The following is a 20,000-nucleotide window of genomic DNA, read 5'->3' on the forward strand; positions in this document are numbered from 1 at the left end:
CATCCGCACGAACTAGAAGCCAACCAGCATCGTCATCGGAATTCCGAGGCGAGTGGCGCATGGATGCATATTTTTCCCAAATCATTTATACTTTGAAACTCTGTTTTTGGTGTGACTTTTTTCGAAAGAAACGACCGAGGTATGAGGGCACAAAAGTTATTTCCATGTCAAACGGATGCAAAACTGTGGCGCACGACTAGAACGAAACCATCGGAATCAGCATAAAGCCATCGAGTGGATGAATTGCTTGCACAAAATTAATTATCATTAATTGGAAACCCGCTCTCACATCTTGGTTTCGTTGGAGGACGCCACTTGACTTTATCTTGACGCAGCACAGTGCCGTGGGTTCAAGTTCTATTTCGAAAACCCTAGTCTTTGCCGTTGTTGCGGTGAGTGCAACATCCGATCACATCAACAAAACACAAATCCCCAACCACATGGCTTTAATGCTCTTAAGTCTGCGATTCGAGCGTAGGAAAGGCAGGTGGAGTTACAAATTTCATTACGAGTAGCCGAGTCAGTTTTTGGGACAAGGAACAACTTGCCGCCGGCGCTGGTGCCGAAACCGAAGGAGCACGGCGCACACCTGCAACGTGATGGTGCAATATGAGTACCTGGTGGTTGGCCGTTGGGGACATCCTGTTGCTGCAGCAGCACAACAATTAAATTCATTTCATTCCACAAACGTGACGTGATTGGCCAACGGTTGCACCTCAGTCCCGGAGCAACACTACAAATTGGTTATAAGGAAGGATACGACGTAGCGATGCCAAAGCAATGGCAAAGTGATTACACTTTATTAAACCCCGCACATTTTGGTTTATCGTGCTTACAAAGTGCAAATCATAAAGTGCAGTCCCAGGGGACACACTTCGTGGGTTAGTTCTCAAAGTTCCCAACTAAAGTTCCCAGACCAACGGTTCCGGAAATCGAGATCCGGTTCTAGCAGGAGAAAGGGAAAGAGAGATTGCTAAGTCACTCAGCAACCACCGAGAGGGATCCATGTTGGCAAACATAAATACGACGAAGAAGAACGCAGGCAGCCACGACCAACTAAACGCGACGCGGGCTACCATGGCTCAACTAGTCCATAGAGCATTTTCAGTTGACAAACAACGGGGATACCCGGTCCCCGCAGCGCTCTATCCATCGACAGTTGCACTCGATCCATGCAGCGCCCTGCACTTCTCATCGAAACAATTCCGGAAAAGTTACTCCTTTCATCGTACTTTTCGCTTCCGAAAGTTACACATGCGAAACGAGGTGCATCCGATCCTTATCGTGTGTACATCCCTCCGTTGATAGCGAAAGGCTGTGCTGAGTTTGTTGGGCAAAATGAAGACGCGCACGATATAGTGCCCCCCTCGTCTTTCAGCCGCAGGCCAACTTTAGTGTCTTCATTCCCTATGCTTTTGAAGTTCAAGTCCATGGCCTCTACTCTGGTTGTTGGAAGTTACCGAACGATTCGACACAAAAATGCAGCAAAACAGAGCATGCCATGGCACCGGGGGTACGGGAAATACTGATTTCTGTGGTTTCATGGCTTTGTGGTTTTCGGTTACAAACAACTATGCGGCAGCTTCACCTGTATCACACCCGAATGAACCGAAGGCTTCGCGGGCTGCGGTCGATGTTGTTGGTATCAATGGTCACGTTGTCATGGATTGTGTAAATTTTTATCAAGTTTCCAATTAATTTGCAACCTTACCATGAAATTATATACTTCTAATGGAATCCCGTACATTTAGTATGTGTGGTTGTTGTGCCAACTATGCTTGTCGTCTCTGGAGAGCTGTCCAAATCACCCATTTCCACACCATTGCTTTCGAACAACCTAACAAATGTTATTCAATTGAATTCATTCGCAGTCGCTATTGGTTGAAATTCATAAATTATTTCTCGTCTCGTCCTGTGTGAAATCAATTCCGCTTGGTAGTGGCGTACGGTCTATGATACTGGTGCACGCTTGCACTGCTTGCCTGGTTGTCCGATGGTAATTGCTAACCGATGTGCGAACTACCAAGCTGCCAGATCAGCAGTGTATACTCTGGTGTACTATGCGGTGTCTCGCCTTGCTCGATGTAGAACGAGCAAATTAAAGCTCAGGAGAATAGGTTTTGTTTTCAGCATTCTGTCCCTCATTGGAATAAATGGTCCTCCGGTGTTGTATGCTTCATACCGAAGCACCATTTCAATGACACAATCACTGAAACTTGAATATTTACCAAGAATGTGCTATGCAATGATGAAACGCCAATAAATCTAAGAGGAATCAATGAAACGTTGAGTTGAATATTCTATTCAGTCAATGAATCCTTCGAATACGACCTACCAAAAAATAGTATCAAAAGAACAAAAATTGCCCACCTGAGTGTAAAAGGTACAAGGTAAAGGGGGAACGAACAGGTACGCCATCAAAACGCACTCACTCACCGCCATCGATTGTTATTGTTCAAAATATGGGAAATGCCCCTCGGACCCCACGCCGACAAAGCTTATCGAGATTGTTTCAATATGCTAAGTAAATAAAATCCATTTATGTGCCAGTGTGGCAGTGTGTTTGTGTGTCAGATTGTGAACCTACAAGTGCCCGTAGGATAACAATAAAATATAAACTGTTAGTGCAATTTGCATTCTTCCTCCCCCACCGCCATGCGACCCTATTGGCAACTAAGGCTACCTCGTATTGGCATGTGGTTGAGTGGCTTAGTGTTTTGCTCCTGGCTGTTGGCATGGCATGGCATCGTGGTATCGTCATCCTCACCGGTTTACAGCAGACCCATTCCCGCCCTCTTGCCAATTCCGATCGAAAGCGCAATACAATAAACAAACAAACCTCACCGGTGCACCGCCGAACCCCATAGGGCATATCCTCGGTAAAGCCACAGGGATATAACCCAGGAGATCAACAGGAACAGTACAGACCGAAGTACAGTTCGCTGACGATTTACGCGCCTCTATTCAACCCCCGACTCGTGGTGCACGGAATGGTAACGGTATTCGCGTTAGCAGGGAAACGCAGGCAGCCACATTCACGATGTATACCAGCTGCATCGAGCACCATTAACCACCTGCGTCTCCCCGCTCCACTGTGCTCTGTATGTTCCGATACAGGTTGATGGAGAATGAAGCCAATTGTTGTTGGCAGCACTATACCATCCTGTCGCTGAACTTTAAGCAGGGCTTACGGTTATCAGATAGTTTGCTATTGTTAGTGGTTATAGGAGCAAGTGCTATTTGCATTTCGAATCAAACCAACAAGCCGAGAAAGGATGTTAGCGCTTCCGCCGGTTGGTGCATTCCCAGTACTCGGAAAATAGTCGCATCGACAGGATAGCGTTTGGTATTAGCTAGAAGCAAGCTCTTAATAAGGGTTGTGTGTGAAAATAGAAAATAGAACAAAACCGGATCTTCCTCACTCAACTGAGAGTGTTTCCGGTTGTTAGGCGATCCGGCCAATTGTTAACCACAACTCATCATCCGGTTCGGAACCGTGCACTACCAGGAAACCATGTGCCATGTACAACAACAACAGTACAAATAATACAACCACCCTGTGCTCACTAAGCTCACTACAGCTTCCCCCTGAGAGCAGCAGCTTGCTTTCCGGAGCTCCTGGAATATTGCACTGCATGGCTGCTTCTGCTGGCGCGATTACAGAATACTCTTTTTCATACTTTGCTGCGACAGGTACGCAAGGTGAGCGGAAAGCAGTTCCATATTTTGCTTTGCCCCAAGGAAACGGTTTTCATTTTTACGCCATCGCTCTCGGAATCAGTGGAATGGCAGAAAGCGCAATGCAGTGGCTGTTGCGGCGCACTCCGTACACCTCCGGATGGAAAAAGAATGAAACATTATTCCCGACCATTTGCATAGCCTGGGGTCGAGAATTGATGAGAAGCGAATGGATGCTCCAGGGAATGAACCAAACGAAACGAACAATCTGCAACCAATGGGAGCTTCTGGGTTGGCCACCGCGGAGCCCGTCAGCAGCCAGTAGCTCATTACCATTCCGGGTGATGCTATTTGGAAGACAAAGTTAGCTACCGTCAGCAGCAGCAGCAGCAGCAGCAGTCGTTGCAGCACCTCTTGCACTGGTTCTCAAAAACAAATGACTTCAAGTGCGGCGTGTGCCGGTGACACCTTAAGCGTCTTCGAGTTAATTCACTTTCACAGCGAAATTCCAAGGTTCTGGTCAACGGCCTGGTGCTCCTCAGCGCACTGACAACAAGGGCAAATGATGAATCAGGAACTGGTGTCCTTTTCTTCTCCTTTTTTCATGGCTCCCTATTGTGCTTCTGTCCGTTGCTCTTTAAATTGCATGATTAAAATGCATCAAAATCAGTGAGGTGCCAGATTCCAGTGAGCTTAACTAGATTAAGCAATGCAAAACGGATCATCATACCGTTGCACTTGCACTAGAGCGAAACGGTTGCTCCATTGTTTACCAGATGACCAGTTTCCGAAAGATGTTAAAAGTATTCCAGCAAGATGATTACCATCCGGAATTAAACGTTAAACGGAATTAAAATGGGCAGTTAAATGAACTTTCTACTTTGAATTTAAAAACGTTTCGGTTTAATTAAGACATAGAAACGGTAATTAAGCAGAGAAACCAACATAGACGGGTGTGGTCAACCACCCTTTTCGGAAAACTTGTAAACCATCATCTCATGTAACCTGTTGCATCCCCGCATGAGTTGAGCAAAGAGTTCCAAGAACCGTTCAGTGCACATTACGGGGTCCCTATAAGGCTCCGGGGTAGGATCATTTACGGGGTTTAGAAAGCAGAAACAATAAAAACGGACTCAGCAATTTGGTTAGTAATTAGCAAATTTTGGGCTCAACTCCTGCTGCTCCTGCTGTGGCTGTGGTATGAATATTCAGAAGCCAATTAATGCAGATACACAACAATACCGCAAGGTCTGGTACATGGCTGTAGGCTGCATGATTAAATATTGAGCAGAATTCGCTCAAGTTCTAGAACGATTAAAAGTGCGCTTAAAGTATTCTCGATAGCCAGACGACGCCTTACACTGAGACTGCTGCCAAGGTCGGACAGTGATAAGGATGCCGGCGGGTAGAAGCCACCTTCAGTCGTACGTCGTGCAACACACGCGTGGTGACGTTAATTTGACAGAGGACCATCATGGGCCAGACCTCCACGTGGTGGTTGTCCTTTTTACCATAACCTTTTCCAGCAGACTTGACTACGGTTGTCACCTCTTACCACTAATACCATCGTTGTCGTTCAACAACGATCTACCAACGAAAGGTCAACGCTAGCAAGTGAAAGAGAAAAGCGAAGGACAAATTGAATAAGTGGCAAATCAATTATTCACTTCCTCGACGTCCCGAATTTGTCCTCCTCAAGTCGTGTCACACCGTGCGCGACACACGGATATCCTTGCAGAAGAAGCGCTTAGCGAAGGATGTGGTTGAGATTGAAAATGGAAAGCTGCTGAACCGGTGCACCATCCAGACGACAGGTCAAGCTAGAATACGATAGGTCAGTAGAATACGGCTTCCAGGAGCAACCTATTGGCCATAATCACTGCGAAGGATTTCAATTGAAATAAATACCGGCGCGGTACAGTCTGGCGTAAACTGTTTCGTTTAACGCTTCATTATGCTCAACACTTCAATCATCTAACAATTAGCCAGCAGCCAGCATTGGTATCGATTTAGTGCCACAACTGGGCAACACCGAGCCCTACCGGATTAGTGCATCAATTTGTACATGCAACACTAAGCCATTAATGCTACTACTGCATTGTGGCCATGAATCGGCCCGCAAATCGAGCTGATCATTTGTCAAACCAACCACCTAATGGTTCCAAAATTAACCCACCTAATTGCTTTCGACCTAACCCAACAGCAGGAGCTAAACTAGAGAAGGACTGTGGCTGTGGGAAGATTCGACCATTAGGGGTGATCCGGTTCGGCAGTCGTGTAATTGGATCAAAACTGGAAGCTGCAGACACACATGCAGCGGGCAGGTGTGAAGTAGGTGTCGAAGCAAAAATTTTGGCCCTGGTCATGAACCATCTCATGCGGTCCGGTGGCTCTGGGGTCGTAAATTCAATTTTTGATGCCAATTAATGGCATTACAGCAGCAGCCCGGGTTCGTTATGGTATGGTTAACGGTTGAGCAAACCTACCCTCCGACCGAGGCTGCGGTACGAGCGATTTATGATGCGGGAAGTCGAAACTAGCCAAAATGTAACAACTTGTTCCTGTTGCGTGGTGAATAGGTTGGAAAAGAGCCTTTTTGTTCACTTTTAAAATCTGGGTCAGCTTTAGAATGTAAAAGTAGCAATATGTAGCAACAGTAAATCCGAAAAGTTGGGATTTTGCATTGAAATAGAAACCTCTTAGATAAACTAAGTGGCATAGTTACAAAAGCTGTAAAAAAATGTAAATTTATTGGCCAGGGTATGTAAAGGTTGTCGGTTGCACAAGTGAAGGGCTCGTTGATTAGGGATAGTGTTTGCGTTATAAGAACAGTATGCTGTAGTGTTATATTACAAACACCACTAAATATAAGCGTAGAGTCCTTAGAGGCTAATTAGCATAGTCGATGCATTAAATCCACCATATTAGAGAAATTTGTAATATCTGTACGCATCTGGCAAATGGCAGCAAATGTTGTTGCGGCTACGAAACGGTTGAAAATTAAATGATTTTAATTACATTTGGCCATCGATCTCTTTGAACTGATTTGATCCTATTTGCGTCCGAAACCGCCTCCCCATGAAATAGTTCATAATCCATGTCCTTGATAATGAAATGCATATTTTCAGCTGGCTTGACCCGGAAGGATTTCCGGAACCACCGTCGGTCTCGAATCCAAGCGCGATACATCAAAGCACAAACGGGCATGACGACCTGCATGGAACAGCCAGATGCCAGATGACTCCAAATCACCGAATAACTGTTGTTGATCGAATCGATCAGAATCCATTCGCATCGAAACGACGGAAATGGCGATGCATTCCGGTGGTACCAAAGCGCCGCAACACGCCGTACGCATCACCTGGCAACAACATCAATAAACCATCACACGCACGCACGATCGATCAGCGAACGATGCACCACCATACTCAATACCAATCAACGTGGCCAAGGTACCTCCCCAAACAACCTTCAGTACTGTGTGGCCATCGATAGGCTGTACACCTGTTAGTACTGGCAGCGTTCAATAGCGTATAGAAAACTCCCGGAGGATTGGGTTAGTTAGCGTCGGGAAATCAATTTTTGATTATTGCACTCAATCTGTACCGTGCAAGGAAGGATGGAAGGAAGGAAGGAAGGAAGCGGGTTATATCGCGCTGCCCCAAGGGGCGTTTCATTTTCAAAACAGCTGCAGCATAATTGGCGTCTGTTCGGCGTACGAGACGAGGTGGTAATGGTAGCGGTACTTTCCCCTAAACCAAAGCCAATCTTCCGGACCGCGACCGGATATTAGCCTTTTCGAAGCACACCCTCGACTTATCGGTGGAATTAATAGCGGCCCTTTACCTTTTTTTTGTTTTGTTTGAAGAGAGCCGAACGTGGAACACAAACATCGTGACCTATCCAGGACGGTGAACCGCTTCACGCGAATTCCGCAAGTTCGGTGCGGTGGAAGGTAACCGCGGGGAATCGATTTAGCTGACAGGACTTTGCCGCCATTTCACTCCGAAGGTCTTATTAATTTGGAATTTTATTGGTCTTTCGTCAGTCCCTTCGAGCTTGCCCCTCCCCAGTCCTTCCGATACACAGCCTAATGCGGTTCGCATCGTTTTCCGCTTCGATCGGCGCTTTATCGCAACCCTTTCGAATGCGACGAGGAGGATCATTTCCTTTTTCCGGTAGCATAATGGTTTTTTTCATTTCTTTCGATACTCACTGGAGCGTGTTGGGCGATGCAAAACCAATTCATGAAACATGGAACAAAACGGTTAAACGGCTGGAAGGATACCGTGCAAAACGAGCTGGAGAGGGCAAACGTAGACAATTTCCCGTGGAAAACACGCACACGATTGTATGGTTCACATACGGACGAAATGTGTTGCGGAATGCGAAAGTTCGTCCACGAACGCGAGCCCTCATGCAGAGCTCGCCCATTGACCGCGTGGTTCGTGTGGTGAAACGCCAGGCGTCTCCATCGTGTGGTCCATAATTGGTTTCATCAACACTACAATGGATCTTTACCTAATTAATGGGAATGCAGCGCATAACAATTGGCAGTAAAATGTAATCTCTATAAACAGCTCATTGTTGATGCGAGCGGATCAGGAAGTCATCGGTGACCCACAATGACTCCATGACGTGCCAATCAGTTGGTTTGAATATCAAAATCGGACAAATAAACTCGTTCAGATAAGCCCCTAGAATTCATCAAGATAAATTGAGTGAATAGGTCATAATTAATGCCAATATAATTTAATTATGCCTGCAACCGCTGCATAATGTATAATACCTTAGGCGGGCGATTTCTTCGAACGCTGCATTACCGCACAATCGCATATGTATTGATTTCCGGTGTGAAGCAGAGACATGGAAGCAGAGACAACACTCGGCTGTCTCGTCACTTTGGCTTTGGATTAATTAGGTGGCTTTCGTCACGATGCGATATCTGTCTATAATCTAGGTCATAATTTGCAAGCTCGGCTCTACCGATGCTAACGTCGGTCGCCGCCAGCATTCTAATACCGTGGCACTGCTAGCTGTTTCGGATCGGAGATAAATCGTAGTCCATGTTTTAAAAATCGTTTCCTACCTGGTGATGGTGGTTCAGAATTTAAACCCCCTTCCCTTGCTTCCGAGAACTACATTGGCCTCAGCAGTCGGTTCGGGAAGAATGGCAAGATATTTATGAGGCAATTCGAAGTACATCATCATCCCATTAGCATCCATTTTACGACTGTTGCGCTGCTACGTAACGCAGCCGCCAGTCCGGGCATCCTAACTCACCACCACCACCACACCTTCGAACGTTGCGTTCGAACAAGGGCCACACTTTCGCAGCCTGAAGATTGTATAAATCTTCTTCGCCGGGTCCGCCAACGATGGCAACGACACAATGGAAAGCCGGCAGAGTTAATGCCGCCAAAGAGATGGTTGGAAAACCGGAAACTGGACGAGTTCGGGTTTGCGATGGCGTATGGTTCCTCCATCAGGAACCGTGCCTGCTTCCTTTTGATTCATTAGCCGCTTTGAAATGGTCTGGATCGCCATTGAACAACGATTTAAAGCCCTCATCAATGCCGTCGTGGAGTTTAGGTAAAGCCTTCAACATATGTTTACCGGCAGCTGCAATAAAGCTAAGATGTCTCCTTATGCCCAGAGGCACTCCTTTTCAGTTATCCATCGTCCCTCGTCGCAGATAGTTTTCGGTATATACGGCTGACAAATGCTATAATAAGTTGCTGGTAATGAAATCAGACAACTGATAGTGATGAACTTCATGGAAAATTCATACCCAATGTGACCTGCAATGGTATGCGAGTAGGATAAAGTTTTGTTTTGCTTGAGGGTAATAGGATACACCGGAAATAGAGACATGTGGAGTGGATGAAGCAAATAAACTTTTGAGAGCAAAAAAATCCTACCAGCAAACCCTCCTCGGGCAGCGGACATTGTAGTAGGCTAGATAGTGTCATATGCTTGAATCTAACTTGATAGCCAAATTCAGGATTTGTTCAGATGCAAAGCTATCGGTAGTATCTTCATTCCACGTTTCATTTAAAGCCAGCTAAACCGTAGTAGTTTCTTAGATCCAAACTTAGTAGGCCGTTGAACGAAAAATAATCGCGTCTACTTCACACATGCTGCTGTTCGTTCGTGTTATCTGGCTTATGGTTGTTATCAGCTGACCATAACAGAGCGGATCAGGGTGAACCACATCAAACGAACGATATGCCCACCGAATACCAAAGATGAACTGCGACGAAAGGATATTCGTATCCTTCGGGGCATCGGGTGAATGCTGGCTGGTTGTAGTGGTGTCTAGTTGCAAATGTATATGTTCCTAGCTTCCCCTGATGAATCAACCGGATTCTTTACCGGCGTTCTCCTGCAGTCCAGTGCGTTTATTGCGCATGTGCTGCAAAATCGGGGAATGCAGTATTCAAACTGTTGCTTGGTACTATCCCCGATTTTCGAAAATGCAAAAACATCGCCGAAAAATGATCTCCAGATGCAAAACGCTTCACGGCTGAAGCGTTTTTGTGTGATAATTTCTATGCATCTTCTGTAACGAATTAACAGTAAGCAAAGCAGTTCTCCTGTATCGGGGATGGTTTAAATCTTCGTGTGAAAAACAAATGCAAAACAAAAGGATGTTTCCCAGTTTATGATCCGAAGAGTCCTAGCATTTTTGAACGGCACTAAACCATACAAAAGGAAAAGGCAACAAATCCTTTTGTTGGAGCACAGCAAGCATCGCTGATTAATCTTCGGAAGACGCAACGGTTAGAAGGCTTCTTGATAAAAACAGCATCGAATCCGCTTGTAGTTGTTTCTAAGTCACATGCACCAATACAGTAGAGAGTAAAATTAATGAATCAGCTTATTATTGAATAGAAAATAGTTTTTATTATAACTAAAATGTACTTAGATAAGACAGGTCAGTGCATCGTAATACTTCGACTTCGACAGTCTGTAAATCTGTAGATAAATATTCAGTACAATATATTTACGTAAATCTGATTCATACTTTAGCTGCAAGCCTCTTTATTTTGTTTTATTTTGAAATGAAAGACGTCCTTTTTTGCGGAATAGCCTGTGGTCATGGCGCTGAATCATAACGTGTAAGTAAAACGAAAGCTGAAACAAAAGATGCCTTTCAACATCGCCTAAGGAAAAGGTCGCATTGGAATCCATACAACGTCCAAAGCCAACGAAAGTCAACTATAAAAGCCGGTCATCCAGCATCTTACTATCAATCAGAAACAGTTCAACTAGCTGCAGCTCAAGTTCGTGTGAATTAGAAATCGCAGAAGGACACGCGCACAGTTTAAACAAGCCCGCTGAAAACCTCAGGTTGTCGTTTGACGTACATCCTTCCATCCAGTAGCTTCAACCTTCAGCAACCGAAAGCCATGGACAACGTTAAACTGTTCAGTGTTCTGCTAATTTGTGTCGCTTTGATGTTGGTTTGCGAAGCCCAGGTAAGGTGCTTTTGACTGACGATAAGGATAGGGAATGTTTACGCTCTGGTTAGGTTGGAGAATATCCTGGAAAGAAATGTTGAATCAACTTCCACTCTCTTCCGGTTTCGCGTTGAAACCTCGTCCCTTACCACTCCATTCGCTGACAGCTGACTTTCACACCGGCATGGGGTAAGCGGTCTCCCGGTTCGCTGACGCTTAACCCACTCATCGGCAGTACCAGCTACGGACAGGATGCTTGTAAAACACCGGTTGATTCCCTGCTGGTCATTTACCGAATGATTCAAGTAAGACGTAACGGCCTGTGTGCGATAGTTACTGTTCGTTTATATCATTTACATCTGCTTTTTTCGTTCGTGGCATCGAACCACACAGACCGAGGCACAGAAGATTGTGGATTGCAGTCAGAAGTAATCGTCCTGGCACGTGGATGCTCCTTACCCGGAATTGGGATTGGCAGTAAACCAGCGATTTCGACCAGCGGCAGGTTACTGATTCCATTCCATGATATTTGATTAAAGCTCTTCGCTCTCTTCCTCTGGACACGTACCGATGAACATCGAACAGGCAAACCAAAAACCAGACCACGACGACCATCAACAATCATCATTTATGGTTCGCTCCTTCCCTAACTTCCTGCCATCGCCGTAGCGACCGGCGGCAGTGGTTACAAGGAGGTTGCAAAATGTAAATAAAGCTCGTGCTGCTATCCGATCGACCTACCACCGGGGCTCTTATTCCGGGATTCAGTGTAATAGAATATAGAGAAGGAACAAGAAGAAAAAACAATAAAAACACAAAATGGCATAAGTGGAATTGATAAAGGCACTCATCAGTATCGTTTTTCCGAAATAATCCACAGGAGAGAGAGAGAGTGGTCAGCGAACCATGAATCCTTTTGCCGGTGGATTCGCATTCGGCAATCGCGGAGCGGAGTCAAACTTCAGCCAGCGGTCCAAGTGTACCAGGCTAGCAGAAGTGTCTCTCGTATACTATCGCTGTACCAAAACACGACCATCAACGGCAGTTGAATGATGGACTCTAACGGTCCCATAGTTGCTCATCATACCACCATAAATTCGTTGTTTGGCCTCGGATTGAAAACTAAATAGAATCATGCTGAGGGATGGTTTATGACGGTACCCACCGGCTGCTCGGGAGCAACCAAAGTGGCCTCCGTACACCTCAGAGTCAAGCGCTTTATGCTTTCGTCATTGGCCATAGGCATTGGAACGTGCGGCTACAGTAGGAACTTGTTGCTCTTACCCTTATCATTTTGGAACTGGCTAGAAGGCGATGATGTGTGAGCACAACGCGGGATGATGCTGTAGAGAGAGCGAGAGAGAGAGAAGGGGAGAATCATAATTCTGTATTCTAATTATTCAACGGCACTGCTGATAACTAAAAACACATGTATGGACTCAATGGATGGGCAATCGTGCAGGTCGCCCGAAAAGAGGCATGGAATTATGGAAGCTCAAAACTTATTGAATATTAATCATGAATGAATGAATCAGTATAGATTCACACAACCAATTTTATTCAGCAATCTGTATCGGTAGATTGATTTAAAAAAGATTTATGAGTATGATTTATTCATTTGATAATTTTCCTTTTTTCAGAAAAAAAATATTTTAATTTAATAATAGCACATATTCTATCGGTCAGTTTTTGTTTGGTTTTCATTTAGATTTTTTACAGAAAATTCCAATGCTAGCTAAGCACAAGCTTATCAAGCCTAACCTTATAGGTCACACCCAGCGTCTTGCCGATTCTACGGTATACGACGAAATTCGGTGCCAAATAGCTGATTTGTTATTCATTGAAAAGATTTGGGTTTTTTTAATTTCACAAATTTTCAATGAGGTATATGGTGAGTAATCAACAAAACATAGGATTGTTAGAATAATAACTTCATGTAACTTCCAGGCCGCACAATACAAATATGGAATTTTGAAACTAAACAATGATTTTGGCTTTGTAAAAAGGATTTATGGTGAACAACAATTTTAAAAACAAAAGTAGTTTTTAACAGTTGCTTTTTCTGTTTCAGAGTAGGCAAAGCAACCATCCAAACCGGGTTTTGCTATCAATCACTCAGAACATGTTTTTGGGGGTTCTTGTCGCCAGTCAACCTGCAGACATTGCCTTGGTTCCGATGCATTTGCAAACCTGTTTTCTCGCAAAACAACTTTAAACAACGAACTTGAATCCAGTTCGATGGGAGAATGAGAGAAAAGGTTTCGTTGGTGAGCTCCCCTAATGGCTCCGCTACAATATTGTGTGACCAGACCAAGCGGAGCAACTTCAAGCTCCAAACCGAGAGCCCCTCCGTGTTGTGAGCAATCTCGCACAGGGAATACCGCAAATAGAGAACACGCACACGCACAACGAACAACGGCCTAGTAGGCAAACAATTCTCGTACCAGAGCACCGGTCATTGATCAACACGATCGATCTTAACGGACGGCACATAAGCGCTCAGCACCTGGAGCAGTGAGGATGCGTACAGTGGTGGCTTGTGTGGCTCCCACGCTCACGCTGCTGGTAGTGCTATTGGCACCCCAGACAGTGCGTTCAGATCAGGAAGGTAAGTGGCATTGTGGGCGGAGAGGGGCTAGGTTTTGCGCGTTTCCAGTGATAATCTCAATGATCGAGTTGACTCAACGTTTCGCACGACATCATTGCAGTTGGCGAACAGTGCGTGGTACAGCGCACAAATGGACCCGGCATCTGTAGGCTCGTTTCCGACTGCCCATCGGTGATTGACGATATCCGGAATCGCCGGGGAAATCCCACCAAATGTGGTTACCTAGAACGGGTGCAGATCGTCTGCTGTCCAGTAGATGCCCGTACCACTACCACTGCCTCCTCAACTACCTCAGCTGGTCTCACCGGTGTTCATCAACGAATCGCGGAAAGTACGTACTGTAGGACAAAGACAGTAATAGCGCACATTGCGTGGACCCATGGAACAAGGAGTGCACAGTGTAATTCTGCTCTTTTCTATAGAATGTGCCGAATACGGACAGGCAGTTTATTCGAAGGAGTACGTCAACTCCCTTACGGCTGACGAACCGAAACTACAGACGATCGATAAGTGTGGCCATACGGCGGTGGAGTTGATCGTGGATGGGGAGCTAGCAAAAGCACGGGAGTTTCCTCACATGGCACTGATCGGGTATGGAGCAGCACCCGATTATCAGTATCTCTGCGGTGGTTCGCTCGTATCGGAGCGATTCATTCTCACCGCAGGCCACTGCTTGGTGTCCAGCACCTAGTAAGTATCGAAAAATCATTCAGTGGACGAAGCAAGCATCTTTTGTTACAGCATACATCCCGAATCCAAGATGATGTGTTCAATTGGTTCTAAGAAGACAAAGGCGTGACTGGGTAACGAAATGATTTTGACCTTGATCGTGACACTGTGATCGAATGATGGAAGTAGAAACACAAATCATTGCCATCAGGTCCTAATTGTTGTGTTTTCAAGCTTCAATACGAAACGACGATTCAGCAGAATCAGTTAATGCTCGTCTGCACACCATTAAATTCCTATTTTGATTCCCTTTCTAACCCCCAGCGGACAAACAACAACCGTACGGCTGGGCGAGCTGTCGTTGGATTCCAAGACGGATGAAGCATTCCCAGAAGACTATGACGTAAGCGAACGTATACCGCATCCGGAGTATAAGCAATCATCGCACTACAATGACATCGCGCTTATCAAACTGAGCCGGAAAGTCATCTTTACACCCTACATCCGACCGATTTGCCTTCCGTTGCAAGCTAACGGACCCCAAAAGCGAGCTATAGCCAGTGGCTGGGGTGCGATTGGCTTTGGGCAGGAGAAAAGCAGTTCACTGCTGAAGGTAACACTCGACCTCTTCAGCCACGACGAATGCAAGGATCTGTTTGAGGAAACGCGTAAACTGCGTACTGGTGTGAACGCTACGACGCAAATGTGTGCCGGATCGCGAAACTCAACCAAGGACACGTGTCAGGGCGATTCAGGAGGACCTTTGCAAGTGTACAACGATGCGAACGTGTACTGTACCTACACCGTGATCGGAGTAACATCGTTCGGTCAGAACTGTGGGCTGGCCGGTGTGCCGGCCATATACACCCGTGTGTTCTCCTACCTTTCGTGGATCGAAAACTTGATATTTACGTGAAAATCCAATAAACAATCCTCCTACCTTTAAGGTGCATAACGATCACTTGCAAACAGCTGATAGATGATGGTGCTTAGCTTATCGCCAATGGTACGCTTGGTCGGACCGTACGTTAAGTTCAGCATACGCTTTCGTTCCGTTTCGCTAGGGCACCGATCGTACGCTCGGCGTAAACTTTGCGGTGTCGGGTAACGTTCCACGATCGCATTTACTTTCTCGATCGTAAGTAGTTTAATCTGCAGTAGCTGTTTTATGAAGACATCTCGCACCGAACAGTCGCGTGTCTTCGAAGATTGTTTGTAGAAATACTCGAACGACAGCAGGGGCACGGTTTGATCCGAGATGTTAAAGGGAGTGGTCCTGTTATTCGGTTCACCATCTACTGATCGGTTTGTGACGTCGAGAAACACTTTATTCTGAAATGGGAGCAGAATCGATCGTAAAGATTAGTGAACCGATCAGTGTTCATCCGAACACGGTGTGTCACCAAAATCCTTACCTTTAGCTTGTTGCTTAACAAGTTGGTCATAACGGAGAGGTACATCACGGTATGGTGGTGATTTTCCGTGTACTTTACGGTAAAATCCTGAACATAGGTATTGAGGGCAGCCTGCGTAAGCGAACCCTCGGGTACACCGACCTGCCGGTTGTTACCCAAGTGCTCGATCAAATAGATCACATTCGGTAGACCGCACTGTTTGAGGCGAAACTTTTGTTCGTGAAATCGACCATCCTTAATACTGCTGGCCAAATCATCCAGTCGCTTCCGTTCGATTATGTACGGCAGCAGAAACTCTCGACCCGCGTCATCTTTAACAATCCAGGCAAAATCTCCAACGCTTAGCTTGCGCACATCGTGCTCAACCGAGTACTGGGCTAGCTCTTGCAGAGTTTTGTCGAGACTGCTTTTCGATTTACCGATCGTTTCACACGTATCAACCAGCAGGATAGGCCGAGGATTCGACACTCGAACGAAGTCATCCTCTAGTGTGATAGGAATATGATCAAAGATGGAATCGTTGGGCATCATAGCTTCATCGATCACGCCAGTATCCTCGGCACATGCTGCATTATCCTCTGGCTCAGTGCAGAACGGTTTCGTGAGCTCTTTGTAGTGTTCTCCCGTTTCATCGTTGAGTATCGCCTCGATGGACGCCTGATGATCGGTTTCCACGCGACCACCGGCTGCTAGATAGCTTTTCAATCGTCGTTCGAGGTTCTCACAGATGGTTTTCCCGAAATCGGCCAACACTATACAGTCCCTGCCGGATGCCAGCGGTAACGGATATCGGCGGAGCGAGGTAAGTGCTTTCTGGAGCGCGATTTTCCCGAGCGTGTTTTTTTTCTCTGCACGCGCGATCATCTCCTCCAGCCACGCTTCGAACAATGGATTCGGCCGCTTGGCATGCGCCTTTATCCTCCGATACTCTTTCGACGATCCCGGCACATCACTTGGCACATGTTTCACAATTTTAATTTCATATTTCACAGGTGGCATCGTTAATTTCCTCGATTTTTACGACAAAAATGCTAAAGCGCGGCTGTTTACCTTTTCATTTCACCGGCAAAACGAAGAAGAAGCAGGGGGAATCGCAGTTGGCTGTTCCTGAAGGGAGCGCGGTTCGAAACGTCAAACGGTGGATTTTGTGTTTGTCATTCTCGCCGATTCGTGATTCGTGTTGTGGATTTTCTTTAGAAAACTCGTATTAATTTCTTCGCGTTCAACATGGAAACTCTGCTCGGAATCCGTGGTCCTGACTTTGTGATGCTAGCGGCCGATTGCACCCATGCACATTCGATCATGGTGCTAAAGGACGGTGAGTACGGCCGCAAACAAACTGCGAGTTGTGCATGTCACGCTTAACCTGACTAAAATCCTTACGGGACGCCGCGGTGTTTGGTCCACTTGCAGATGAGGAAAAGATCTCCGAGGTCTCGGACACGGTACTGATGGCGACCATGGGTGAACCGGGCGATCGGGTACAGTTCACGGAGTACATCAGCAAAAACATTCTGCTCTACAAAATGCGCAACGGGTACGAGCTGGGCCCGAAGGCGGCGGCACACTTCACGCGCCGTAATCTGGCCGACTATCTGCGATCGCGCACGCCTTACAACGTAAACATTCTGCTCGGTGGCTGCGATGAGGTGGACGGCCCGCAGCTACACTACATCGACTATCTGGCCAACTCGCTGCCGGTCAAGTACGCCGCTCATGGGTACGGCGGAATGTTCGTGGCGAGTATCTTCGATCGGTACCATCACGATCGGATCACGAAGAAGGAAGCGTACGAGATATTCCGCAAGGGGGTGGCCGAAATCCATCGACGCTTGATCCTGAATCTGCCAAACTTCAAGGTAGCGGTAATAGATAAGGAAGGCATCAAATATCTGGACGATATCACGCCGGAAAGCCTGAAGCAACCGACAGCCGCCTAAGGCGGAAGGTGAAACAAGAGAAATCGGCGGGGAAAGGTTCTTTTTTTTGCAGCATCAAATTCAGAATAAAATAAAATCCATGAAAAAAACAAACGAATGTAGCTGCACTTTGTTCCGTTTACAACGTACGAACATTCAGTTTATTTTGTAAAGCATTCTTCGGAGATTTTAAAATACTTCACTGTCTTTGCCCATCTCTATAAATGTTCTCCGTAGTTGCCCATCCTGAAGTGACCACATTACGGCAGTGGTGCACACGTTTCACTTTCGTTAGTTTATCAAAATTCACTAGGGTCGCGTGCCAACCTTGCTGCCCAATGCATCCTCGCGGTGTGACCTGTAATGCTCTTGTCCTAATGCTGACGACAGTATTCGATTCGAATGCTCACTCCCTCCCACAAAAACAAATAATCGTAATTTAGTAAACGAATCTAATTCAGTTTCCTAGATTCTCTTCAGTCCTGTGAAATAAAGCGAAATAATGTCCGCTCAAGGTGCTCGATAAGATTTGATTGAAAAAGCTATTGTTTTGATGTAGCTCGTCCCGCTAACTTAACTATTATTAGAACCCCTATAGCTGATTCCTCCTACTAGAAAAGGAAGTGCTTTAAGATGTTTGTGCAGATGTTGCTATTTGTGACTTTCCTGCTCGCTGGAATACTTCTAAAAGATTGACCTGGAAAGCGGGTATCCGCTGCTGCCGTCAAATGAATGTATGCACTCTCTCCGTTCATGGATGGAAGCATAGCCGGTCGTCTGGTAGGCAGGAAGATTGACGAGGCAGAGGAGCAGGCGGGATCAGGTGTGTGAGATCGAAGAATTATTTAGCCTTCTTCGATTCCTTCTTTTTCGTTTCCTTTTTCGCCTGCGGCTCCTTCTTCTCTGCATCCTTCTTCGATCCCTCTTTCGTCTTTTCTTCCGGATGATCTTCGTATCTGTAAGGAGGGACAAGCGCAAATGTAATTAGAGCAAACCCGTACACTGGCTGTCCCATCGCCAAAGGAGGAGTTACTTACGCCAATAGCTTTTTAATATCACCCTTGAGCAAGGCTAACAGCAGCGGTGTACCGAGGCAGGCCGGTACCAGGTACAGCAGGGCAGGCTGTGCGTGCTTGAACACGTGCATCACGAAGATCGTTGCCAGCAGGCCAACGAAGTAGGCGATGTACGTCGCGTAGAAGTACGTGTTGCTCTTGCGCTTCAAACTATTGTCGAAGCGAAGCAGCAGGGCAATAAAGATACCGGGGATAACAATATCGCCGAGACCGAGCACGGCAAAGTTAGAGGCCGACAGTCCATTCGTAATGAGATCCTGAGGGAAGACTAGCTTGATCGGAGCTTCGAAGGAACGGGCCACCGTTACCATGACGTTCGTACCGAACACCCAGAAGATGTCGTACACAAATAGACCGCACAACAGAATGCAGCCGGTGGCGACGTTGTTCAGGTGCAGCAATTCCACACCATTTACGGCGAAAGCGATTCCGAGCAGGTTGTTGGCGATCCAGTGCTTCTGTAGCAGATACCAAACGCTAATCACCAGTGCCACGATGAAGCAGACAATGTCGTGCGTCGTAAAACGGTAATCGATCAGGAATCGCTTTTCCTTGCTCTTCTTTTCACCCCCTTCTGCTGGTCCTTGCACGAAGGAAAGATGGTACGGGATCTTCGGTATCGAGGCAGGTATAAGCGAGCTGATGACGGGACTTAGCAGATGCGACAGGGCCATCACACCCAGGAAGAAGAAATATCCGGTCAACAGGAAGTTGATGTTTTCCTTCGAGAAGATCTTGAAGAACATGTACAAGCCGAAAAGCGCGCAGGAAGCCATGATCGGGAACATCATCGCGTCGTGTGAAGACATCGTGTCCGGTTTTTCGCCCGTCTTCTGGAACGCCGTCTTCTGTTCCTTGTGGTGCTTCACCGAGCGGACGGAACCGAAGAAGATGGGCAGCATGGCCATCACCACCAGCGTCCCATATGCCAACGCCATGCCCTCCGGGGTGGACGGTATCTTGCCGGTGGCATTCGTCGTCGCGCCTTCCGTCTCCGTGGCCGTTAAGTTCTCCTGCACCTGGGCGATCACTTCCTCCACTACCTCGGCCATCGTTTCACTCGTCTACAGTCTACGGATCTCTGGAAACTATCCCTCACGTAGCTCTACGGCTTCAACCCGAACACTGTAGTGCTTATCTTCGTTGCTGACGTACACACTTTCCGCGGTGCA

General features: G+C 46.5%; 5 protein-coding genes across 5 annotated transcripts in view; 3 read left to right on the forward strand and 2 right to left on the reverse strand.

Moving 5' to 3' along the window:
- The first annotated feature begins 10,950 nt into the window (after positions 1-10,950).
- Positions 10,951-11,971, forward strand: LOC125960128 (hypertrehalosaemic prohormone). Its single transcript, XM_049693333.1, has 3 exons — positions 10,951-11,159; positions 11,309-11,446; positions 11,535-11,971. The coding sequence occupies exons 1-3, from the start codon at positions 11,091-11,093 to the stop codon at positions 11,571-11,573; spliced, it is 246 nt and encodes an 81-aa protein (XP_049549290.1). The 5' UTR covers positions 10,951-11,090; the 3' UTR covers positions 11,574-11,971.
- LOC125960081 (crossover junction endonuclease MUS81) lies at positions 11,772-16,870 on the reverse strand. Its single transcript, XM_049693267.1, has 4 exons — positions 15,834-16,870; positions 15,359-15,750; positions 12,426-12,484; positions 11,772-11,892 (listed from the first exon to the last, which is right to left on the reverse strand). Exons 1-2 carry the CDS (start codon positions 16,830-16,832, stop codon positions 15,361-15,363), a joined length of 1,389 nt encoding a protein of 462 aa, XP_049549224.1. The 5' UTR covers positions 16,833-16,870; the 3' UTR covers positions 11,772-11,892; positions 12,426-12,484; positions 15,359-15,360.
- On the forward strand, positions 13,586-15,385 carry LOC125960090 (venom protease-like). Its single transcript, XM_049693276.1, has 4 exons — positions 13,586-13,749; positions 13,850-14,080; positions 14,172-14,439; positions 14,743-15,385. The coding sequence occupies exons 1-4, from the start codon at positions 13,662-13,664 to the stop codon at positions 15,332-15,334; spliced, it is 1,179 nt and encodes a 392-aa protein (XP_049549233.1). The 5' UTR covers positions 13,586-13,661; the 3' UTR covers positions 15,335-15,385.
- A 96-nt stretch (positions 16,871-16,966) lies between the features above and the next one.
- On the forward strand, positions 16,967-17,865 carry LOC125960113 (proteasome subunit beta type-2). The gene is made up of 2 exons (XM_049693318.1): positions 16,967-17,151; positions 17,247-17,865. Exons 1-2 carry the CDS (start codon positions 17,061-17,063, stop codon positions 17,771-17,773), a joined length of 618 nt encoding a protein of 205 aa, XP_049549275.1. The 5' UTR covers positions 16,967-17,060; the 3' UTR covers positions 17,774-17,865.
- The window catches only part of LOC125960089 (minor histocompatibility antigen H13), a 2,314-nt gene continuing 179 nt past the window's right edge, over positions 17,866-20,000 (reverse strand). The window contains exons 1-2 of the mRNA XM_049693275.1: positions 18,790-20,000; positions 17,866-18,708 (exon numbers count right to left, since the gene is read on the reverse strand). The exon at positions 18,790-20,000 is cut by the window's right edge and continues 179 nt beyond it. Coding sequence (XP_049549232.1) covers positions 18,594-18,708; positions 18,790-19,880 — 1,206 coding nt within the window. The 5' untranslated portion in view covers positions 19,881-20,000 and the 3' untranslated portion in view covers positions 17,866-18,593. The remainder of the gene's footprint in view (positions 18,709-18,789) is intronic.

This window comes from Anopheles darlingi, chromosome 2 (assembly GCF_943734745.1).
Source record: "Anopheles darlingi chromosome 2, idAnoDarlMG_H_01, whole genome shotgun sequence".
Classification (NCBI taxonomy): domain Eukaryota; kingdom Metazoa; phylum Arthropoda; class Insecta; order Diptera; family Culicidae; genus Anopheles; species Anopheles darlingi.